Genomic DNA, 25,631 nt, shown 5'->3' on the forward strand with positions numbered 1-25,631 from the left:
GCTCTGGCTGCAGCCCAGTCACTCTCCCTATGACATTTTTTTTGTCTGCAACTTTTACCAGCAGCATCTCTATCATACAACCATGCAGATACACCCTGGGACTTGGGATGTTTGTCTTCTGCTCCCACCTCTTGCCCAGAGCTCACCCACCTTCCCATTCCCTTAGTTTTAACACACGCAAAACCAGAAGTGGTAACTGGAATTTCAAAAAGGAGGATGGTGATAGAGGAATGGATGCTGTCATTGCTAGGCTACACTCCTAGACCAAGAGGAACACTTGGAAACCCAGGGCTTAGGTGCTGGGGGATGTGGGATAAGACAACCTTTTGCAAAATAAAAAATTAAGAGGCAAAGACCAGCAACAAGACAGTTGTAATTCAGCTTTGTTAAAAAAACAAAACAAAAAAAAACAACAAAACAACCCAAAACATAGAACAACCCAAACATTGAACAGATTTGTTAACCACAGACATAAAAGAATCAAGAAATACTACAAAAAAATACATTGCAGGAGACATCTTGTTTTACAAGGCAATTTGATTAAGTTACTACTGGCTGACCAGCACTCAGTCAGTTGTGGAATAGCTGTGTTGACAGGAACACAAATATTGTAAATAGACAGCGCTTACTGTAGAAGTATTAAGACTAAAAGATATTTACCCCTTAAAATAAATAGAATGTCATCTACAGCAACATTTAAATTAGTAAAATATTTTTAAAGCAACCAAATATAACAAAATTGTAAATCAGATCTAGATTTTTTTCTGTATGTTAAGATCCACTTTTTCTGCGTTTTTTTTTTAAAAAAAAAAAACAACAAAAATACAAACTTTAGAAGAAAGATATCTCTGAAAAGTCAGATTATTCACTAGAAGTGAATTTCACCCTCCCTTTGTTCTGCGGGCCAGCGCAAGGTCTGGGTACCACTTAAAAGACTTCCTTTGCAAAGATTTAGGTGGGACACAGACCTCACTCTGTCCTCTGAACAAATAAGGATTTTTTTCCCCAAATGTGAAATTCATCCCAGCGCAGGAGACGCAGCCAGACCCCGCGTCGCGCTGCCTGGGATGCGGGAGAGCATCCGCGCGCTTGCAGAGCCCCTGCGCCGAGAGGAACGTCGCCCGACGGGAATAATTTAGATGTAGATAGAAAGTCTCTTTTAGGCCCTTTAAAAATTAATTCAATATTTAAAAAAATATTTTTATTTTTTTATTTTTTTTTTTCCTCATTAACACTTCCAACAGCTGGAGGAAGCAACGCCCCGTCTCACACAAGGAACAGGGGGCTAAAAACAACGAAAGAATCCTCTGGACATCGGTTACTTAGGGGTGACCTAACCCACGCCACATTTCCTACCACTACATCGCGCGGGCGAGAGCGTCTGCACCAAACTGGGAGCCCTTGGATCCAGCAGCACACAGGCAACCCCCTTCCTGCTCCACCCCCAGCTGCTAGTTCCAGTTCGGACCGTGTAAACTGGGAAGCAACTTCTCAAAACCAGCCTAAGGCTGGCTGGCTGAAACTCCTCGAGAAGCCACCAGAAATGTAGAACCCCATGAGCATCCCCACCCCCCCGCCAACGCCGAGGGCTCGTGGGATGCCCCGGCACGGGCAAGGGCGCCGCTGGAGGGGATTCCTGTCGCCCCAGGGAGTTGGTGGCCGCTCTCCCTGGTCGGCAGCCAAACGCCGTCGGCTTCGGCGGCGCCGGCCCGGCTCGGAGACGCTCACCGAGCTCCCAGGGCCGGCACAAGGCTGCGACTGACCCCACGGGGCTCTGCCGAGGCCGTGGCGCCGGGCGGCAGACCTCGGCACGAGCCCCGCGGCGGGGAACCGGAGCCGTCTCAACCCTGGGCTGCCCTTTCCCGAGCTCCAGGAGGAAGTTTTTGTTCCGAGCCCTTTCTCAGTGGCCAACGTCGCCTTCCCCCTTCGATGTCATTAGAAATGGGAGTTGTGCAACCGGTTGATGGAAAAGCTGGCATCCCGCAAGAATAACCCCAACCGGCCAGAGTGTTGCGTAATGGCAACGTTCGGCTGGTTTTTATTTGGTTTTATTTATTTATTTATTATTTTTTTATTAAAGCCCGAGGCCCCCGTAGGCTCGGCTGAAGGCACGGGTACCTTCCCAGACTGAGTGGAAGCCTTCCCTGCAGCCAGACTGGGACTCTGCCCCTGCAAACCTCTCCCCGTGGTTGGGAAGTCGCGGCCGTGGGGATAGAGCTCTGTCACAGCACCGCTGTCCCTCAGCTCCGCTCTCAGGGCAGACCCACAGCAGAGGAGCCCATGGAGGAGCCCGATTTATTCCCTTGCCTGAGCCACCCACGGGGAGAGGGCTCGGGGAACACCAAAGCCGCTTCTTACGAGTTTCGATCCAGTTGAAGGATCTTTAAAGTTTGGCTCAATAGTGACAGAGCCCCTCTGGACTCGGTACCCACAGACGGTGCCATTAAAAACAAAAGTGTGTTTACCAGGACACAGCATCTGAGATGGCAAACACTGCAAATACTGCAGGAAGTATATATATATATATATTAAAAAAAAAAAAAAAAAAAGTAAAAATCCACCCAGGATGACAAATCCTCCCCATTTTGGGGCAGCAGCAGGGCTGGTTCCCCTCTCAGCTGGGAAGAAGGTTTTTCATTTAGAAAGAGGAACCCAACGGGTAAGTAGGCGCCTGGCTCCAGCTCTGCACACCCCTGCCCTACTGTCTAGCAACCCCTGCGGGATGTTCTTCCAGAACACCCCAACAACTGACTGCCCGGGAGCCTAAATACTTAAAAACAAGCAAAGAAGAGTGATAATTGAAAGGGGGGGGGGTTTAATGCAAGGACCAAGGGGCTGCTGCGGCACAGCCGCCACTCGCAGAGACACACCGCCACAGCTCCACGGTTGGACTCGATGATCTTAAAGGTGTTTTCCAACCTAAATGACTCTTGTGATCCCACTGACATGGGTCTGGCTGTATCTGCAGAGTACTGACATAGGATCCACACGATACCTCGCTCAACTGTAGCTACCGTTTAGGAAAGCAAACTCGGGGGCGCTGCGGCCGTGTGTGTCCTTTGCGGTGGGTCGCAGCGGGCGTGACTGGTCACAGGCTCGAAAGAGCACAGGCAAACAGAGAAACGACAGAAAAATCCCACGTCCGGTGCTGGGAACGATGAGAAATTTTCCGGGAGGTCTCTGTTGCCCCCCTCGCCCTCCGTGACACATCTCATTCCACATTTGAGGAAAACAAGCAGCAAGGAGGTCTTTCACGGGGGTGTATTCTCTCTTTTTCCATACCAAAATCCAGCTGAACATGGCCAGCCCCGAGGGCAGCAGACACTCCTGGCTGCTGATCTGAGTTACAAGCGGTGCCGGACAGCAGATACTGTTAGCAGCAGTTTCACCCATTGGAGAATTTACTTTATTGTGTTCTCTTTATAAAATGAAATTCAGTTTTCCCCCCTTTACTCATTATCTCCCTAAACTCCAGGAAAAAAATAACCCAGCCTCTTACAGCCATGTCATCAAGCTCTGGTGAAGGGGAACTATCGGAGTCAATGAATCAGGGATAAAAGAAATCAGGTTTTTGAAAGGTAAACTTTGAGATGTGAGTTGTGGCTGACCAAATTCAACATTTTCGTCATTCTGTGCTGGTACCTGGTTCAGTTTCTTATACCTCTATTGCCAAGAAGATGCTGGCGAGACCACCATGAGACATATGGTATCAGTGCCAGAGCCAGCAGGTTAGTACAAGAGAAAGATCTTTAGCAGCAAGTGAAAAACCATTAAAATTCATAAAGAGCAAGCAAGCGAGTTAAGGACTTAATTAAGAACAGTTAATTAATTAAAAAATATTTCTCGGTGTGACATCTCCTCTTTAAAACCAGTGTGAGAGATTCACCAAGAGGACATTGTTTAGTGATGGTCTTCGGCGCTGATGAAACTCACTTAAAGATGTGTCCCAACCGAGCAACCCCCACGCCTCTGGGAGATTTGGACCCGTTTCTGAGCTCTCCGTGGATCGGATTTGAGTGGTGCTAATTTACATTGGATTGAGGTGGCTGAGAATTTAAATCCCTTCCCTTTGCATCACAAGTAATTCTGCTGGTATGTGTTAGCATGGAGAGCCCCTACGCTGAACCCAGGCCCTGCAGGAAGCTGGCCCTGAGACCCCTGCAGCCAAAAAAAACACCTGCAGACCGAGCGGGAGGTGACAGACTGCGGTTCTCTCTTCCTGAAAACAGGTTCCAGCATAAGCAGCGATTGCACATCCCTAACCCTGCCCAAACATCTCAGCCTTCAGCTGGAAGAGGATTCCAAAAATTTGAGTTCGGGTTTCAGAGTTCACGACCTTCTTTATGCAAATGCCTCTCCGCAGGCACTCGCTCTGAGATGCTCCGATTCATTGCACGTAGGTCCCTGAACAGCCAGGCACTGGCCATAAACTTTGGGTTCTTCTGCGCTGGAGATACACCCAAACCAGCCGCCAACTCTCCAGAGGTTTAACTAAGGGCCAGGAGAGCCGGTCACTAACCCGTGGGAAGCAGCACCTGAGCTGGCTCGCGTATCTCTACCCTGTGCTGCCACGGAATAAGCAAACCTGACAGCAAAGGGCTTCAGCGTGATGATTGTCTCACCTATTCCCTCCTGCGCCGCCTCAAAGCGAAGACGCGTGGTTGGCGAAGCGACAGCAAAGAGCTGCACGGAGACACTCGTTGGCACAGCCACGGTCATTGTCACACACACTTAAAACAGAAGCTGCCACCTGCTATAACACACTTTTTTTTTTTTTTTTTTTCCTTTTTTTTTTTTTTGCTAAAGAACTTAAAAGGACAAAGCATGAGCTAGTACCATTGGTGTCCTTAATGCCTCTTCATCCAAAAGAACTCTATGCTACGAGGAAAATCCAGTGGAAAGCATTAGCTCTTGGGAGGATCCTGGCTTCGAACAGCTAAGTTTACAAAAATAGGAGAAAAAGTTGTTCAACGACCCATTTGCACGAAGCACGAGCACACAGAAGATCTGTAACAGAGACTGAAGCAGCTCACATGTGGGGAAAAGATGCTTTTGATTTCTAACTGCCACCTCGAGCGCAGAGGCATAATGAGCACATTGTTCAAAACCTGCAGTTTTGCTGAAAAGGTGATGCTTTTGACCAAAAAAAGGGACAGTTTTGACTACTTGGGACCTCGAGGAATTTTGGGTGGCCTCTGGGGATGGGACTGCACCACCCGCAACAGCAAAACGTGATTTCACATGCGGGTCATGGTTTATGCTCAGAGACCCCTCCCTGAACGGGAGGGTGTTGGTGGGGGCACCTCACCAAGCCAAACCTGATGCTGCAGTTTTGCACGAAGGAGAGACCAAGCCCCTGGTCCCTGGTTCTTAGAGCAAAACAGACCATCTGCAGCAGACCGAGATGAAAGCCAGGCTCCAGCCATCCGGGGCCATCTGCCCTTTTCTACACCCCCAGACCCAGTTGGTCCCATCTCCACTGCACGTTCGAGAAGAGGAAGAGACTCAGCGTTCACGACGGGCAGCGCACAGACAGACCCCCCCGGGGACGAGCCCAGGGAATCCCACCCTTATTTTCTCTTTGCAAATGGTTTAGGGGCAAACGTGAATCAGACCGTGGGGAACGAGCGGGGCCGTTTGGAGCGCATGATGTTGCTCATCCCATGCTGGATCATTGCCTGACTACAGCAAAACACGGAGTGAGCAAGCCAAGGACTTGGCCTTCTGCTAATTGCAGTTCCCTGGGGTTATCAGGAGGAACTTCACCCTCAGGCCTGCACCTGCCCCAGTGCTAATTCTCAGTGCCATGGGACGGGCATTCTGGTGAAGAGCATCCCGGAGGGCCGGCTCAATAGCAGGGAGATGGCTTGGATCTGAGAGTTAAAAGCCAGGCAGTGGCAGGGGACCCCGAGTGCTCTAGTCAGGAACGCAGTGAAAGTCAGATGAGACCTCCCCACGTCATTTCTCTGACACTAATTCTGCTCTGCCTTGTCTCACCCAAGTCACTGCCAGTGGACCCAAAGCGTCTGGCAGCGCATATTTTGGTGTGAGTTGGTGTGTGTGTAAGCCTGTGAGCCAACGTCAGCCACCCTTTGCTTCCCAACCACCCTCCCCCTGAGGTCCCTCAGGACCTCCCTGCAGCTCTGAGACTGTCCCAGCCCCAGACACAGGCACGTTGGGACAGCTGGCAACACTCAAACCGACCTCATGAGAAGATCCACCATCGTCTGGGGAATCCCAGACCGAGTAAGCTTACACAGAACTGAAGCACAGCCCTCAGTATCACACACACACAGAGATACTGATCGGCCTCGCTGCCGCCGGACGGGCAGGGCCCCTTCGGAGTTGCCGTCAGGATTTCCTCCTCCTGGCCCCAGCTCGTACCGAGAACTCATCACAGGGCTGCTCATCTGCCAGGCTAAAAGGTGGTGACGGCGGGGCTGGAGAAGGCAAGGCAGAGCCGGGGGCATGGTGTCAGACATGAAGCAGCTCTGACGGGGTGCTCCAGTGCCTAGGTTTCGTTTACGAGGGATCAGAAGCGTTTTCTCCTTGTGTTGTCTTAAAATAATATTGTGCGTTTCCTCGAGCTGAACGTCTCTGCTTTTCCTGCTTAGGATTCTTGTGGAACCACTTCCATCAGTTTCTGGCACAGGACTGTTGCAGTGACTGTGGGGAAGAAAGCAAAGCACGGGTCAGAGATCGGATCCAGGGGCCCAACATACATCTGGGTCTCGGTTCACGATACTCTGCCTCAAAAGGGCTGACCCATTCGCCTCCCCGCCGCGGTTCTGAGCAAGATTACTCCAAATGCAATTTAAGATGTGAAAGCAAATGAGCCGTGGGCTACTCTCTCCTCAGGCCCAGCACTGAAATATGTAACACCGGGAGCTTTGCTCCTGCAGCAAGGATGCTGCAGTGCCCCAAGAGAGGCTCTGGTACGTCTTGACACCAGTTTCTAATTGCACGGTGATACGGGAACTACGCTGCGATGCCAGAACCGCAAGCAGCCAACCCCGAGTTAGGCACAATAGCAGGAATGGGCATAGAAAATCGGAGCCGATGCTTTTACCTTCCGTTTTGAAAACCTCGGCTGTATGTGCACTCAGCTCCTTTAAAGGCTCGAGTACCCAGGACAAAACCAACCCAGCATTCTGAACACAAGGCAGAGTCCAGTGCCGCGCACAGAGCAGGTGAGGAGCAAAGGAAGCGTTTCAGATGCAGGTTTGCACAGCAAAGGTGCTAAACTGGAGTTAACTTTATTTTTCCACCCGGTAGTTTTGGTGGCTAGTATCCAAACACACCCGTGCCTTCTGCTGCTTCACTCTGTCTTTGGAGATCACAAGATAGTCTCGCCAAGTAAAGCTAACACTAATTCTAAAAACACACAAAGTCAAACTCAGATCAGTTGGAGCTGATCAAATAATCTGCACTATATGAATATACACGTGTTTAAAGTTCTTCGGTTTCTAAGGGGACACTTGCAGGATTATCATTCTGTGTTCCCAGAATATTCTCTATATTCTCCTTACAAGCCTTTGGTGGTAGAAAACAATTAATATGGTAATTTGCTGCCCAGGCACTGCAAAAATGGCTTTTCCAGGAACTGAGCCTAATACTCTGAATAAAAAAAGTGAGCATGTGAGAAAGAGAGAGGGAGAGAGAGACAAGGGGTAAAAAAAAAAAAAAAAAAAAAAAAGAATAACAAGTGCTGAGCACTGTTGAAAGCGTTTTTCTTCTTCACAAAAAGCATCCAGCTAAGGCTGGGCATTTCTACTTCTCTGCTTTTCTAGGTCAGTCTGCTGTAAGAGAGCTGGGAGGCAGATGGTAGAGTTTAGTTACTTGGACAACACGGATTGACTTTCGTGATTCAGTTGTTCGGAGAGAGGTTACATGTGCCAAGCACAACCTCTCCATCCCTTCAAAACACACCGTGCTGTAGTGTCAGCTGTTGGAAAACCTTATGTGAAGACACCTTAAAAATAAACCTCATAAGAGAAAACATCCAGGGGATTTTCCCCTCCTTCTGCTCTGCTGCCATGTTCTGATGCCAAGGAGAGCTTTGACTGGATCAGAAATGTTAGCACTGGCTACGCGATGGATTGGGATTAATTACGGATTTTCAGCAGTCAAATTGAGGCCAACTGTGCTCAGACTGTGATGCTGTTACCTCTTTTCCCTTCCTACACCCCTAGGAAGGGATTCTCTGCTGACAAAAGGCTTGACCCTGTGCTTTTACAGGGGGCAGAAGAGAGGCAGCAATGTGCTCAGCAAATTATGCTCCACAGCGTAACAGCAACCTGCTCGCCAAGATAAAAAAACCCAACATGGTATTTGGCTCGAACTTTGCAACTATCACAAGTCAGGGTGCATTTGGGGTGCTTGGTAGATAAGGTAATCATCAGGTTAAAACTTGTTCCTGTCAAAGAAGAATTGAACAGAGCCAAGCCACTGGAAGCCTCCACTACAGAAAGGAGAGCCAGTGCTACTAGCTGTAGCATGCTCACTGGGAAGCTGCTATTTTTTGGAACAAAAGCCAAGGCTGCACCCTTGGTCTTCACTGGTAACACTTACAGATGCCTTGGAGAACCCACTTGGGCTTGTTTTGCCACCAGACCCCGAAGAAGTAAACAGGGATCCCACTGAAGATGATTGCAAAGCCAATCGCACATTCCTTTGGCGTCATCCAGAAGGAAACAGCAATGAGAAACAAGCAGGCCAGGATGAAGAAAATGGGCAGGCAGATGTTCACCTAAAGAAGGACCCAAAGAACCAGGTAAAGGTTGTATCAGGGGAACAGGGCACACTTTCCAGTGAGGTTTATCTAGCTGTACGGCCCGGGGAGGGAAGGAGTTCATGTTCCAGCACGGACCCCCCCCACGGATGATGCTCCTGTCTGTCCCAGTGCTCTGAACAAGGGGACCATGACCTTGAACTGCCATGGGGAGGGTATCGATTTAGGCGGTGCTCTTCATCAACCCTGGAGAAAGCAGGCATGGGCTAACACCTCACATGCACATTTAAAACCAGCAAACCAAAGCACGGAGTTGTGGCTTGCCAAGAGCCATGAGCCTTTCTTAGCATCCTTTTTTTGACCCCAATTCCATCCCTGAATTAGCCCTTGTAAACAGCACCTGTACCAACAGCATCAAATTCAGCAGCAGCCACAGCACAAGCCATAGCATCTTCACGGCGGTTTCTCAGGGGACTTGGGCTACACTGCTCTGAGCAGGGCGTGCGCTGAGAGCAGCCCAGATTTTTGAGGAAAAACCACAAAACAAAGGAAACACCCTGCAAAGAGTTACTTTGAGAAGGCACTGGGACAGGTCTGTGAGTTTGTTTCTCTCTGGCTGCCTGTTGCCTGGCAGAGACCTGAGTGTGCTGGGGGATGAGTGAGAAACATGCCTTTAGGAAAGGCAGACATGCTTGTGGCTGACATGATCTTGGCCTCCTCCCAGCTGGGACATGGTACTGCCAAGCTGGCCAAGGACAAAGAGAACAAAGTTCTCATCTCTGCAGGCGTGGGTCTGTCTGCTTTGTTAAAAAAACCTATTTTAAGTGAATTCCATGATGGTACAGAGCGTTTCCCTGAGAGCCACAGCCTATGATTTGTCCTGGGGAATATGTTAGTCATTGAGAGCCTCCCACTGGGCTACCCCACCAGAACACCCCGCATCTCTGACACCCAGAGCCCCCTTCACTCCGATGTCCCCACGGCCACACCAGCAATTCGTCCTCCTGCACCTTATTTGCCAGATTTCCGTGCAGCAGGGATGCCTGGCTTAGCTCCGACACAACATTTCCCCAGCACGCTTGCAATCCCAGTCCCTCTTCCACACAGGACAAGCAGCTGTAGTTGCTGAACCTTCCCTGGTGCTGAGAAGGGACTCAGGGAGGACCCGCCACGCAGTTACCACGCTGTTCTCACCCTGATGGGCCTTTCCAGCTCTGGCTTCTTGTAACGCAGCCACATCATGCCGATGATGGCCAGAGCCACGCACAGCCAGTTGAAGAAGCTGAAGAAGTTGATGACTGAGAAGATGTTGTTGGAGAAGGCGTAGAGCAGGGTCATGACACACTGCACCCAGAAAAAAAAAAAAAAAAAAAGCCGTTTGCAAAGGGAATAGGCAAACCCACATGTGTTACAACACTAAATACGGGTATTCTAGAAGAACTATCTGCCAGGAAAAGAATCCTATTGATTATTTTTTACTTATTTAAGCTGTTTTCAATGGGTGCCTGGAGTGACGTCAAAACAGAAGTGGAATATGAGGATATGATGAGAAGAAGGGCCTGTCCTCTCCTGTAGGTCCATGTGTCTGGACGTGGTGGCCAAGCAGCCCCCCCGCCTCCAACCACTCCGATGGGATCCCACCCCCGACCCTTTTCTCAATACCAGGTCGATGCTCCTCACCACAGCCCCCGGTGCTTACCGTAAAGATGAGGGACGGCACGGGAGTGAGAAGCCTGGGGTGAATCATAGACAGGATTGAGGGCAAGTGACCTTCTCGGGATCCCACGAAGAACAGCCTGAGGTGGGGGAGACAGAGTAGTTACCACCTCCCCGAACTTCAGCCCGGGGCTGGGGTTTGTCTTCGGCACAAAACAAGTGGGGACAGCCCAAGCTCAGCCTGGGCAGTGCTGCAGCAGCAAGACTGAAACGCCCAGGCTCCACGCAGGTTTTCCACCTTAGTGGTGCTTTGCCCGAGGCCAGTTCTGCCCTTTTGCTAGTCACTGGCTCAGGGGTGGGGCCCTCCAGGATCAGACCCCAGCATGGGGCGTTCTGCACATACACAGTGGAAAGGTTCTGTCTTAGAAGGAAGGCTGGAGACGGTCAAAGAGTGCAAGAAAAGATGTATTTATATCCTCCTTTCCACAAAGAGCAATTAAGTGGCTTTCCTAAGACGACCCGGGAGATGTGTGTCAGAGCTGGAACCATCTCAGTCCCCGTCCTGCCCCGTCCTTTCTCCCCTCTCTGGAGGGATTTTCAGCCCTGAAGTTTCATAAGTTTCTGCTTTTCATTAGAGCCACTTTCTCAGGCAACATCACTGAGCCCCAAGCCTGTGTTTGTTTATGTGCTAACAACTTCAATGGGACTTTGCCTGAGGACCTGGAGACTAAGACCATTGAAAGGGTTTCCTTTAAACTGGATATGATTTTAAAGTCTTACTTTTTTTATTTCCACATTCCCCACATGGCCTCCAGACCCTTTAGACTTTGTGTCTACCCACAGCTACTCTTTGGAGGACAGCTCCAAACCAAGAGGCATTAAGCACGACTTGTAAACAAAAACTACAAGATTGAGCAAGAAACCTACCGGGAAGAAGTGAAGAGAGATCCATTAACGGATCCAAAGCAGGATAAGCCAACAAAGACGGGTATGATCCAGGACATGAAGCCAAGGTGGTAGTTCCCAAAATCCTAAATAGGGGCCAACAAAACAGACATTTCACACCCAGGATGTCCAGAAGAACTCACAGCTGCCTACAAAGTACTTAGTATTTGTAGAAAGCTGAACAAATGGCATGGCTTGGTGCTGAAGCTGTTACGGGGTTGTCCATATTGCCATTTGCTGCTCCTCCTTCCTGAAAAAGCATACTGTGGAATTGCAAAAAAAATCAGCAGCAAGGCCTGGAGCTGTAGTTTTCTGTCACAAACTGATGCCGCGCTGCTTCACTGCAGTTTGAGGCCAACGCCATGATACTGATTTCAAGACTTGCAAAGTCACACAACTAGAGCGATGCAACCCAGACCGGCACCTCCAGTAACTCAGCACTGCGTAGGTGCAGGCTGGAGCGCCGGCACCTGGGTGGCCCAGTCCAACTTCTCCTGGTCTGGGAGATTCCCCTTGAAGCCCTGAACAATGCTGGTCACACTCAGTTTGCAAGGTCATACCGTGCTGCTCACTTCTGAAGCAACCAGGAGTCCTGACCGCAATGGCATTTTAATTAATGGAAGTATTATTTTTCTCTCTTAATTAAAACAAGGAAGATACAGAGAGAGAACAATCCAGTTCAGTATTGACCGAATGACCTTTTCTCATAAATATCATGCTCTGATAACTGGTGATAAGTCATGAGGCCAGCAGCAACCTTGCATATTTATGAATTAAAAGCAGCGTTAACTGACTGCCCACCCTTACTATTGTCTGTGATTAATCCCACTTGGTATCACGCTGTTCTTCCCTGCTCCTGTCACAGTTGCCTTTATCTCCTGTCAAACATCAGCTTTTTTTGTAAGCAGCCATGGTCAGCCTGGAACAAACTAGGAGGTGTATGCAGAGACTTTAAGTCTGATTTAACCAGCCTTGGAAAACAGATGAGTCACATCAGAAATGCACCTATCTTACCACAGCCACGGCTTCGGACGTCAGCATCTGGTCCGTCGACAGGGTCGTGAAGTAAGCCAAGTTTGTCAGCACATAAACCAAAGTGACTACAGGTAGTGAGATGATGATAGCCAGAGGCAGGTTTCTAGGAAGAAAATATAAATCGCGATGAAGCGCTGCAGCTCAGAGAAGAGAATTCTTGATGCCACGGACGGGTGGCTCACGCTGCAGCCCTCCCTTGAAGTCGGTTTGAGCCATGCTGCTCTTCTTTGGCTCTTCAGCATGCCCAGTTTCCCAGCCACATGCTGCTCCCCAGGAGAGGAGAAGATGCCCACACGGAGCAGCCTGGAGGCAGATGGACGTAGAGTGAAGGATTATGGCAGAAGGGGCTTTCTGCATGGAGAGACTGGCTGGCTGGGCAAGCAGTAATCCAAGATCACTGCAAAGCCAATTAGTTAAATAACTCCCCGTGTCTCTTGCTAGCCAGTGGCATTAGCACATGCGTTCTCTTCTGCGTAAAGGAGAAGCATTTGTGCTGGTGGGTTTCTTGTGGGAGAAGGGAAGATGGGGGATTTAGTGCGCAGCTTTTAGGCTCTAACTCTGTGCAGCTGGCTGGACCAGTGAAACTCAAAGCAAATGAGTTCAGACACAGTCTGAGTGGGTCTGCAAAGACGAGGCTGTGTTGGTACGAATTTGCCTTTCCAAACAGTCTAACTTCATTTGCGAATGGAAACTGAAAAAGGAAACCCTGCTTGATGCCATGTATAATTGGTCTAGTGAAGCTCAAAGCCACAGGAGGAGAGAGTCAAATACCATGACTGCATTCAGAAGACACGAAAATAATTGCAAACTGCAAAACCTTTTTATAACTCTGTTTGTCAAGGAAAGGGCATATCAAATCTTGTGCTTCCCAGCAGGCACTAATCAGTGCCAGGGTCAGCCAGCAACGGCTTCTCACACAAGTGACCCTGAAGCTCGCATTGACAGTGCATCACAGGCACCTTCCCTATGAGCAGAAATGATTTATCAGTGATATCCTGCTTTGGGGTGGCCCACCCTCATCTCACCAGATCCCCTGCGTAACCCTGAAAGGCACGAGCCGTGCAGAAGGAGGCTCTTGCTCAGCAGAACAGGAAGAGCACGTGACAAACATACGTACGCACAAATACTCTCGTGGGAGTGTACACAAGACAGTAATAAAGCCATCATGTTTCTTCCTCACCTGTAATTCAGAGAGGTGCCAAGGAATCAGGGCTTTCCAACAGCACTGATAATATTAGCAGTACAGGAAAGCAGTGTAAGCAACAGCCCTCCTCATACAGAGATTATTATTCCCCTTCCCCTATTCCAGGGAGGAATAATGGCATTAATTTATCTCATTTTCTATTTTTTTCAGAAAAAGTCTTTGGTTTCTGGGCTGATTAACAGCCCCTGTTACACACACGAGGAAGGGGCTTCCCGAGAACAACAGGCTTTCCTCCCCAGGAAGTTATCACAGGACACACACCTACCTGTAGGGATTTATCATCTCTTCTGTAACAAAATTCAAGTAATTCCTGTAATTTTAAAAGAATGGTGGTTAATTCTGGTTAGTCCATGGAATAAATGAAGCCCTTCATCTTACTCATCTGCCAGGGGATTTCAGGAGCGGTGGAGAGACTGACACCTGGGATGGCTGATGCCACAAACCCTGCAAAGCACAAGCGCTGGCCGGTGCTGGTGCATCGGGCTCCCCACGCCGCCTGCTCCCTTGCAAGAGGAGGGGTGATTGCAGTGAAGAGCTGGACCCAGCAGCCACAGGGCCACCCCTCCAGGCCGCAGGGATGGCTACAACTGGCCTGTTTCCACAGCAAATCAAGCAGGCTCCTTTGTGCTTGCAAGTGCTCAAAGGGACTGAGAACCCCCAGGACCTTCAGTTTGGTGCTCAGTGTAACCTGCTGGCATGTGGCACAGCTCTCCTCCTCGAGCTAAACCCACCCTGCTGCTTTCTCTTAACACACCCAGGAGCTGCATGAAGCATCGTGGTGCGTCATCACCCATCACCTGCTGCTGCTTCTAAATCCCATCGTCGCCTCCACTTCTTTGTTGCTTCCGTGTCCTGGCTGGAAACGGGGTCTGAAGTGTGACTATTAACACTATTAGGCAAACCCAAAGCATCTGCCTCGTTGCTCTGGTTACAAGCAAGAGTTGGAACGTCCTGGACCACGCTCTTTCTGCAAAGGCAATCTAGGGACGGAATGAACTGCAGTATTTTGCACCGGAAAGAGATACAGGGCTGCATCTTACCATCCTCCATAGGCAAAGAGACCGCTGTACAAAGCTAACACGATGTTCCCCACGCCTACTTTGGTGCCTTTGAAGGAGTGCTCAGGAGTCAGGTTTGTCACATCACCTGCAGAAAACGAAAACAAGAAAGGGTCGATGCGGCTGGACTGTGAACCCCAAGGGCCTCGGTGGGTGTTGAAACAGAGAAACCTGGAGGCGAAAGCTGCTCTTAGGATACTTAATAGTCACGCTGATGCATTTCAGGTTAGGCTAGAGAGCACGTGCACATACTCTTAGAGGGCTGATTCGTCCAGTTTTACAGCGCTTAATTCATCTGGAGTAAAGCACCGGATAATCAACCCCCAATATACTTGTCTCAAGCAACTGGCCATTACTGAGCACTCAGACTTTCTCACACTGCAGTGTGCTATCGCCGAGATAATCTCCCAAATATCGTCCTGCGAGGAAAACATTCTGGGGACCTTCCTGCTGAAAGATGCTATGCAAACAGATATTGTCACATTGTCCTCTCAACTGAAAGCTGCTTTCATTCGATAAAACCCCAGGATTTCCTCCACTTCCACCAACCACCCAATAAAGCAGAAACCCAGGATTTCCTCTAGTCCCACCAGCCACCTGATAAAGCAGAGGGTTATGGTAATCCCTTTGATTGTGGGAAGTCAGGTTCTTTGGGGCTTGAATATCAGAAGTTAGCTTCTTTAGGGCTTGAATATCAAAAGTTCCTGTTATGCATCTGCTTTTGAAATAAAAAGCCATAAATAGACAACTCGATTGTACCTTTGGTAAGAACTCTCCCAGAGCAGCCAAGGGTTTATTTATTTTGCTTTCATTTGCTCTGCAGTTGTTTTGTTCCCTGCCTTTTGATGTGGAGCCTGGGTATAGGCCCGGGCTGGCGCAGCCACGCTCCCCTCCCCGGGCCCAGCGCTCCCCTTGGTGAGGACGGAAGCGGGGAGCGAGGCAGGATTCAGGAGGGCACGTTTGCATCCAGGGAGCCCTGTCGAAGCCCATGTGATTCCTCTTAGGGCACAGATCTCTACTAATCACCCGAGCAAATGCATCACATGGCAGTCAGCAGGGCCTGGAGCTTAACCCTTCATCTCTTAGCGCAAGGTATCCAAGACGTGGATTTGAGGAAAGGAGAGGGATGCTCACACGCCCGGCATTTTTCCTCTGGATTGGCCTCTCTTCCCACCTCACGCCGGGAGCTTTCGCTCCCCTGTGCCACCAAAAAGCCACTTTTTCAGCATCTGGGTAACAAATACGGAGGCACGGACCCTTTTACGCCTCGCACTTATCTTTTTAGTGGTGGGAAAGGGGGACTTTTCCCGACGGCGCTATCGGTCTGCTGGTGCAGCTTTCATTCATGGGGCTTCGCAGGCGACTGCTCCAACTCTGTGCCAGTGACAGGGAGCTGCCCTCTCTGTGCGGGGGAGCTACATCTTGTCTTTCCCCCTTTCTACCTGACCCTCCAGCTCTATCCCCATCCTTTCCACCCTGGGCATTGCTCCCTTCACCTCCTTTCTGCTTCCTGCTCCTGCCAAGTCCTAACCAGGGCAAAAAGATATTCCCTAACATGCCGTGCAAAATGCTCTCTGCTCACAAAGCTACCACGGAAACCAGCATCCTTCTGCCTCCTTCCCTGGCTGGTAGTTATCCCGTTTGCAAGGGGATGCTGTGGGTGTGAGCTGCGAAAGAACCAGGACCACAGCAGCAGCTGATGCACTGGGGTGCGGGAAACCCAGCGCAGTTCTGTCCGGCAGGTTCTCAAGGATCAGCTTCTCCAGATCCCACTGCAGATTGCTCCACTGTTGTTGCCTTGTCCCCCTCGCCCAGCAGCCCCTCGCAGCAGGAAGGTCTGTTCTGAATCTACCTTGGGATATGCTGGTTGTATTTAATGCCCCTTTAGCCAGTGAATCTCCTTAGCAAAACGCACCACTCCTTTTTTTAAAAAAAAGTGAGGTTAGAAAATGTACAGAGTGTAACAGGAAAGCCAGGAAATGCAAAGAGACTGATATAATGCTGCGAGTTTAACCTTAATTCCTGGTTTATAGGTTCAGTCATATAATCTTAATTTAGCATTAATGCCCTGGCCCGGCTGTGAATAAAAAGGCTGAGCAGGAGGTGGGTGTGCACGGTATCACATTCTGCTGGATCCCTCGGGCTCAGCTTTACTGAGTTTATTTTCTCCCACTCTTGAATAATTACCAAGCTAGTTCTTTCCAGATCTTTTGTTATGGGAATAAGATACAGTTTTTGTTAACAGTGGCTGTAATTAGCTACTGGAATGGCACACGAATGAACTAGGAGAGCTCTCCAAGCATTTCAGACACCCCTCGGGGTGTCTCCCCCGGGGCTGAGGGACCACCACCTTTACCAGCTCAGGAGGATGCTCTGATCCGGGAGGAGCCAGGGCACCGGCAGCATCACGCTGTGGGCTCACACTTCCATTTCTCGTCCACACCTGGACACCAGCTTCCACCGAAAGCCTCTTTCTGTTTAGCACAGGCGAAAAACTCTCAGGCCAAACGTTCCTTTTTCTGAGGCATCTGCAGGTTTCGCTCTGTGTCGTCCCAAACCTCACACAGAAACCGTGTGCTGGGGCCGCCGAGGAAGGGCTGAGCTGCCGCCATCGCCCAGCTGGCCAGGACAGGAGGAGAGCATCGGTGGGCCCCCCAACCGCAACCACATCCCTGGATGCAGGATGTGCCACCCGCTTGGGGACCGCAGGCACCTTCAGCCCCTGGGCGAGGAAGGGCCCGAGCCCAGTTTGGTGGCCTGTTGGGCTGTGCAGACACTTTGGCTGCGAGTCAGGACTGCTTGCCCTCCAGGACACCAGCAAAGAGGAGGGAAAGGCAGCGTGGGACCGCTACGGGAGCGGCACTGAGGCAAAGAAATTAAAACAAAGCCTGGCATCTCGTTACACGGTGGGTGGGCAGGCGTGACGGATGGAGGGATGGATGGGTGGGACATAACTAATTACTCGTACACCTCTTCCTTGCACGCACCGAACCCGTCCCTTTGAAGCACGGAAATGCAGCTACAGGCAAAGGAGTGGCAAGTCAGCGTGGAGGCAGCCAGGAGAGGAGAGGAGGTAGGAAGGAAGGGGCTTTTTGTTCCTCCTCAACGCTTGAGGAGCTGACACCCCGTTGCCCTCTCCCTGCCTCACCTAGCAAGAGCTGCAGCTTTTCTAAAAACTTGCAGCGAGTTGCTAAGCTTCACATCTTTATGCTCCCATGGTAAAACGGATTTAGCAACATGTCAGAACGTGATTAAATAACCAGAGGAGCTGAGATCTGTCTCTTCCCACTCCAAGGGGACGAGCTCGTGTTCCCAGGTGTCCACACGATGCCCCTTTGCTGTTTGCTTCTTTCATGCTTTATCGCTTCTTGGTTGCATGACAGGAGCCCGGGCTCCTTAACAGGCATGCCCTGAAGACCACATCCCAGCAGAGCAGCCATCCTCTCCCCGCATCACCACAAAGCTCTGTCCCACCCTGCCAGCCCGTGGATCACCAGAAAGATAACAACTTGTGCCCGCCGGCGATGCCTTTACAGACACAACTGGCACCACATTATACATCTCGGGGCAAGAAAGCCAAACGCCAGCAGCGATGCTGGAAAGGTATCCCAGATGTCTTTTGACATGGGCCAAGTTGTAAAACACAGCAGGTGAGCTCCGCCTGTGCCCACAAATCCTTGGATGAGAAATCCATCGCGCAAAGATACCTCCTCTGGAGCAGAGGATCCAGAGGTGCACTGCCAGCTGAGAAAGGGTCCAAGAAGCACCACGTATCCCCCCCTGTTCTTACACTTAGCACCGATGCTTGCTATTGACCCCAGCTGGAGACTGGGCATACTGGGTAGGTGGTCCAGCACAGTCATCGTTACCTCCTCCTTCTAAAATAAATGCTCATTCGGACCTGCTGTTCAGAATGGAGTTACGAACCTCAGCTCCAGACACTCCGCATCCTTCAAGCCTGAGTGTGCAACTCAAGGCTCCAGACTTCGGAGGCTTGAATTGCAGACTTTGGCTCCAATCAAGGGTTACAAACCTGCAGGTGAGGCTGCCAAGCACGGCCTCCACTGCTCCCGTGGAGCCCGAGGTCTGTAAGCGAGAGCATCCCGGGCACAGCCGTGCTCTGCCCACCCTGCCGGCTCCCTCGTCCCCCCCAGCCCACGCAGCCAGGGCTGCTCTCTAGGCAATGCCCTGCCCGCGCCCGGTACCCTGGAGAGCTGAAACCTGGTTTGAACTGGCTGTTCAATGCACTCTGCTCTACAATTAACCAAATTAAGGTAACAAGTTCTGACATAAACCCCATTTGCTGATCTTGCCAGCTGCCAAGACTCTGGTAATTGCGCCGGCAAGCGATGGGTCACCTGGGGCCTTTCTGTGGGAGGGACCTATTTCAGGTCCATGCACTGCATGTTTGGACCATTTCTTTGAAAATGTTCATTTACTCCCCGGTCATGTCCGTTCCAGTTTTAATAGCACAGCAATCTTCTCCTGCAGAAAGCATTTAATGATAATTAAATATTTTTAACTTGCCTAAACAGTGAGGAGAGGGAACACAGCCATCTAGAGAGCTCAGCAAGAGAAGGGGGGGCCCTCAGCGCGTCTCGCTTGTGGAAACCAAGCCAGGGAGAAATGCGTTGTATATATGAAAAACCCCAGAGGAGAAGATCTACTCAGCTGTTGAGCCATTTCCTGAAAAAAGCAGCAAGAGTTCAATCGACTGAGCCAGAAAAACAAGACAGCAAGAAACAGGCAGGGGCCAAGGTTAGGAGAGCATCCCTTCGGCAGCTCATGGCTCCCAGGGAAGCGCACGCTCGGCAGCCACATGAGCTGTTTGCTCCTCTCTGATCGCTGTCACTCTGCGGACAGCTTTGCATTAGGTGGTTTTGAACAGCGGCTATTAAACTTGGGTCCCGTAGCAGACGAGTTTATGGGTCTGAAAATTTCTTCTCCGGGGTGAAGGCAAGGGTCCGGGCTCCTGGATTCACTCCACCCCACACACTGCTCGAGCTTCACAACTCCTCCTTTTGCAGTGGTCCACCAGGACACTACCTGGGCCAGACAGCGTGTTGTTCCCTTTCCACCTCCTCTGCATCCTGCTGATACCTCCAAAAAACCTTTTACCCTTCTCCTCCTAAGCCAACGCCTCTTGATTTTCACAGCCTCCGTGGCTGCTGGCATGACGTCTGCTGATGAGAAATAAAGCAGCAGAGCGAGCCCCGGAGCGATGCACGGCACGCCGAGCGCCGTGCCTCCTCCGGGAGCCAGAAAGCACAGAGGCAGTGCCTGGGTGAACAGGGTCCCTTTGATCCTTGGCACAGCACGGAAAGGTGTTTCCTAAATACCCTCTTGTCTGTCCCTATCTGAGCAGAGTAACAGCAAGGTGCAAACCCCAAACAAACCACCCGGTTGGTTTCCAGCCGCTTCCATGGGCTTGTTTTTTCGTTTTCATAACTGCACAACAGGTTCAATCCACATCCATAGAAACTTGGGATTGAGAGTGACAAATAAGAATGAGCCACCTGACCGGGCTCCGGCGGGGCTAACCACAGCAAACCAGCTTGACATGCAGGAGAGCCAAGAACATTTGGGGAGGGCAGATCCTCCTGCCTGTCGCCCGCACCTCTAGCACCACAGGCAAGGCCATTAATTTCAGCCCAGCAGCTGAAAGCTGGGGGAAAGGGTCAATATAAAATGCAAGCAAAAGCACACGTGTACACACAGACTGCGTTGATGCACCTTAGGTATGAACGACTGCTTCTGGCTGAGAGCAGAGGCTTTAGAAAGACAGAGAGAGGAGATCTGAACAGAGATGCAAAGAAGCAAATGCCAAAGTATTAGCTGCTCTCTAGTTAAATATGCCTGCATTGCTGGGATAGCTGCACTTGGAAAAATGAGAAGCCAACAGAGCCTCTTATGTCAGCTGCCTTAAAACCCACTCAGCCCACAGCAGCGGGGAGCAGGGTCCCCTGCGACCAGCCCGAGATGCGCTCCTCGGCCCCGATCCCGCCCGGATCCAGCGCAGCATTTGGCTGCTCATTCAGGACACTGAAAATGAGCAACACGCGACGATCCACAGCTCCTTGAATAAAGCAGCTTTTCAGGTGTCAAGGCACCTTTCCACCCTGAAGAGTTAACGCAGCTACGAGCCTCCGTACGCAGTGTTAAGCAAACAAGTGCATCATTAAAAGCCAAGCTTCCAGCCAGAGCCACCCCAACTCACCGTGATCATAACAAGAAGCACAGGTCACCGACCAACTGCTTCGGTATTTTTATTGTTGTTATTAGATACGTTTTATTTATTTTTGGACAGACGACTTTGTACTTGTAAACTGCAAAAGCCCCAGGAGGCTGGATTCTATCCTTGAATTTATAAATTGCCCAAAATTTTCTGGGCAGAGAGGGCAAGAAAAAAATTGCCTGAGCAGAAACGAACTGCTGCTCACTCCAAACCAGCACAGGCAAGCGGCACAGCACACTAACCTGCCATGCCCACCTGGCCTCAGCGTTTGCATCCACCTTTGGCTGGAAAAGAAATCAAAGATTAGAGAGTGAGAGGCCCATAAAGCATAATTGTGTTGTATCAACCCTCCGGCATTAAGACGCCTGATTAATCTCCAACATGTGGTTGATGTGATTTAGAGGTGCAGGGTGCTGGCAGCTTTCCCAGCTTCCTCATTCGCGCTCTCCTTTGGTACAGGCTTCCACTCTCCCTGTGCTCCGTGAACAAGAGGGTGAGTAAGGGAAGCACAATAGGTTTCCTTCAAAGCTTACAGCTGGAAAATCACATTATAGTGGCATTTCTGAATGCCAGTGTAACAAGAAACAACACAGGCAGCTGCAGGGCACGCTTTTCTTGCAATCTTTTGTGCAGGAGCCTCAGCCCCAACTTGCAGGGACACACTCAAAGCTTGAGGGACGTTTACTATCCATAGGCTTTGCCTCTTCTCTGCCAGAGAGGACCTACAGTGTGAGTTAGTCGTGGGCTGGTGGGGTGAATATCCAGCTGGTTTGGCTTTGGGCTCCAAACTCCTCTCAGACCCCTACAGCTCCATTCCTGTGTCCCAGAACCAGTCCCTGGGGGGAGCTGGTCCCTCCAGGCACTGAGAGGCATACAAGGGCTGCCCTGCTCCGTACGACGCCAGGCAGTGTGTGCAGAGGCACTGCCACATCTACCCTCAGCTAGCAGGCACGACTGATGGGGCAGGAAATTTGGGGGGGGAAAAAAAAAAAAAAAAAAAAAAATTGATTGAAAACAAACTCCTAAACATCGACCTGCTGGTCAGGTTCATTCTTGGGTTCACCCTGTGGACGCAAGAGATGAGACCAGGTCAGAGGAAAACTTGTGGCAGATTTCTTTAGCTGTGCTAAGTGCTCATTCATCTCTGGACGGCCAAGCGTGGTTAAATGTAGGTACAAACCCCAGAGAATTCAGACAATGACCGCTCTTGTTTCCTCTTAGTATCCATGTGCCATTGTGTTTTGAGACCTGAGGGAGCCTGAGATTTTAATTGCCAGCCGCCGAATCAAGTTTTCCTGCCATGTCTCAGCAGGCCCCCTCCAGAGCAGCCCTGCCCTCGGCTTTGCTGCGTGCAGAGCAAACCCGCTCTGCCCCCGCTCGCACTCCACGTCGGGCTCAGGGGGATTTTTTGGGACATTCGACTGGCGTTGCCACTGGCAACGGAGAAGAAAATCTGGGAAGAAAGGAAGAGTGAGTAAACTTTCCCTCCCTCAGGTCTTTCTTAATCACAGGATTTTTCACCAAAAAAAAGGCAGAGACAAAAGTTTGGACAGGGAGCTAGTGAAATAACCCTCACAGAGAACCACAGAGACCAAATGGGCGTTCTCTAGCAAAAGACAAAGGGATTTGATAAGTAAAAGTAGCACCCAGATTGGCACGCATGCCCCCAGCACCAAGATGTCACCTGGCACCTGGAATACTTAAGCGATATTTTTAGGAGGCTTCGCAGACGTGCTCAGCTCACGCTAATGACTGACGGTTTGATTCTTAATTTCGGTACTTTCTGAAACCTTCTCATATCAGGTTCAGAATTTGCCAGCCACAACTACACCTCTAAATACCTTTTTACAAAGAGCAAATGATATTGGGGTGGGGCATGCCAGTGCTGGCTGATACCGTAAACATCTATTTAAAGTAAAAACAAGATTAAAACCAAAACTCACTGCCTAGTCTAAGTTTTCCATGGCAAATGTCTGGAGTTAAACCTGTCTCCTTTGTCCTTAACTCACCCCGTGCTTGTTCAGCACATGCAAATCTGCTGGTCTCTGACAAGCCCAATGAAGGGAGACAGAGAGAATAATGCTGCTGTCATCAAAGAGGCACTCAAAGCACCGCAGATGAGAAATTTAAGGTCAGAAATCAGGCATTAAGAGGGACAGTAAGTTCAATTAAAAATAATGCGATAAAATGAGCGTTAAATTCTATTTCCCTAAGTCCCACATGCCCAATTCTTTGTTTTTTTTTTTTAAGCAGAACTGCTGGTGAGGAATCACAGCGAGGGCTGGAGCCCAGCACCCCCCGAACACACAGCAGCCAGAAAGGGCACCTCACTGCTGCTGGAGCTGCCCAACAGCAGGTAAATGTCTAAGTAACCCTGGGACATCAACAACAGAATAGAAAATATCTGAAACGTGTCTGAGATATGGGGTTTTTTAGAATTTTTTGACATCAAAACCCATCCTGGATTTCATCACGTGTAAAAAGCATGAGTGCTCTGACAGCTCAGCACATTTTTTTTGACTGTTTCATGCCTTGGTTAGTTTTTAAGGCACTGTGAAGTGTGGGGTGATCGGGTATGAAGAGCACAGCTGCTGCCCCAACCGCAGACACCCCTTAAACGTGCAGAGCCACTGTCCAAACCGGCTGCAGGCTCCAGTCCCAGGCATCCCACTCACCAGGTCAAGAATATGGCCAAAAAATACACAGAGGTGGCTGGGCAGAAGGCAACTTGTGAGAGCTGGAAGAAGAACCAAAAATAAGCCTAGTTTTTATAACACTGGAGTGAAAAAGTCCTGATCCTCGGTTATTTATACTCTTTAAGTCCTAAGGACTGGTGGGCTGTGTAGTTAGTTGTCCATATATAAGGTTTTCCACACCAATATACCAAGTCCAGGACACTGAACTTTTAAAGCAACACAACAAAGACTTTATAAAGTGTAACTTTTGTATTAGTAGAGTAATTGCATACCAAGTGGGTCTGCTATACTGAGTCAACTTTCAAGTAGTTGAAAGGCTGTCTAAGTAGGAAACCAACTTCTACCCTCCTTTTGAAGCTGCATGAAAGAAGTGATGTGAAACAGCTGTCCACAGAAAGATCACAAGGAAATGCTATTTTCTGTGTGGTAATATTGCCACGTATTTTTTTGTCTTGAGATATTACTGCTTTTCTGAAAATAATGAAAATATCCAATGAAAGGATGAAAAGAAAAAAAGCCAAAAGCTGGAGGCGGGAGGTCAATACAGAGAAAGACATACTTCTGAGACTTCTCAGAAGTTTCCACATTTGAGCAAGAAACCGTGGTATTGCTCCTCTTTGTTTATGGATATTGTAAACATAAACCAGCAATGGGACAGTAACCATTAAAGCAAGTTAACCAGCGCTGGTCAGGCACCGGCCAGACTGCTGAAACTGCTGAAACTGCAGCCCCAGACAAATCAGCTTGGCATGTATTTCACCCCAATAATAGCTGCTGGCTTGGCACTGAATTTCCTGAGCGGGTGGTGGTAAGAGTCCTCTTTGTCCAAAAAGCGTTGGAACGGGTACGGCAGAACACGGGGGCACTCAGAGGAGCAGCAGAGGCACGGCCCACTGGTGGTGTATGGGACCCAGGATCACCCACCTACTCAGACGTTAAACAGGCTTTTAGGAAAAAAATTATCCGTTTGAAGGCATCAGCACTTTAAAAGACTGGGTCTGTAGTTTTTCGCCTGGAGAAGACCCAGCAGCTCTGCACTGTGCTACCAACACACAGCGGGCACAGACACGGCGGCTTCCACGTGCACCAGGTTTGTCCCCCTGCTCCAAGGCAGGTTTGACTCACTCGAACCATTCCCAAGTGGCATTTATTGACCTGTTCCTGTAAATCTCCAGTGAGGCAGCCTCCCTGGGCAACCTACTTGAGCTCTGCATTACAGTTAAAAGTGGTTTTCTAATGGCTAATTTAAATTTCCCTTGCCTCACAGCTTGCATCCATCGTTTCTTGTCCCAACAAAGATGGAGAACGGTACAGCGCTTTCCCATTTTCAGTATGCTTTCCTTGAAGAAAAAAGTCAGTCTCCTGATGTATCCCTGCTACACAAAAGCACTGAGTTACCTGGCATGATTTAAAGAAAAATGGAGAAACTTGCAAAATGTAGGTGGAAGCTAAGGGCGGGCATCGGAAAGAAGCTTGCACATTCTTAAGGACTTAGCAGAGAGCTTGCAACTTCCATAAGGAGATTAATAAAAGCCATGTTAGATCCCAGGCAGAATCCCAGGCAGTATGTTGTAAAATAAGAACTCGGACGAACAGTAATGTGCCACTTAGGACAAGGTGTAATCAGGCACTTTGTGAGAAGCACCTTCTGTAGATCCCAAGATTCCCACCCCAAGCCAACTTGCTTTATGCTGAGTGTTATGTGCACAGACAGGAAGAAAAGGCTTTTGCCTTCAGATGTTATCATCTAACTATTGCTTTTGATCTTGTTACCTTTCACTCGAAACTAAACGTCACATGGAATGAGTTGTACCTCTCCAGACCTTGAACAAACTTGAAACTGTAATAGGCTTCATGCAGGTAAAAAGCTTCTCAGCCAGAAGAGTATAGGATGGCTTTTTTGGTTCACAAGACAGAAATCTCTTATTGGTTGCAGATATAAGTCAATGGAAATATCATGTATTTGTACGTGAGGAACCAGGGCAGAAAGTGATTCACCCTCAACAAAATGACGAAAGAACAGTACAGAGGGAGGGAAGGTGATTCCGAAGAAGCAAATTAAGATTATTAC

The 25,631-nt window shown here is 49.6% G+C and overlaps 1 protein-coding gene across 1 annotated transcript in view; it reads right to left on the reverse strand.

Moving 5' to 3' along the window:
• Positions 1-353: 353 nt before the first annotated feature.
• Positions 354-25,631, reverse strand: part of SLC7A5 (solute carrier family 7 member 5) — a 40,381-nt gene continuing 15,103 nt past the window's right edge. Inside the window, exons 3-10 of the mRNA XM_032996579.2 lie at positions 14,612-14,717; positions 13,837-13,881; positions 12,347-12,470; positions 11,315-11,418; positions 10,431-10,527; positions 9,926-10,075; positions 8,572-8,749; positions 354-6,666 (exon numbers count right to left, since the gene is read on the reverse strand). Coding sequence (XP_032852470.2) covers positions 6,611-6,666; positions 8,572-8,749; positions 9,926-10,075; positions 10,431-10,527; positions 11,315-11,418; positions 12,347-12,470; positions 13,837-13,881; positions 14,612-14,717 — 860 coding nt within the window. The 3' untranslated portion in view covers positions 354-6,610. The remainder of the gene's footprint in view (positions 6,667-8,571; positions 8,750-9,925; positions 10,076-10,430; positions 10,528-11,314; positions 11,419-12,346; positions 12,471-13,836; positions 13,882-14,611; positions 14,718-25,631) is intronic.

The sequence above is a fragment of the Tyto alba genome, unplaced genomic scaffold (assembly GCF_018691265.1).
Source record: "Tyto alba isolate M040663 unplaced genomic scaffold, T.alba_DEE_v4.0 Super-Scaffold_26, whole genome shotgun sequence".
NCBI classification, from domain to species: domain Eukaryota; kingdom Metazoa; phylum Chordata; class Aves; order Strigiformes; family Tytonidae; genus Tyto; species Tyto alba.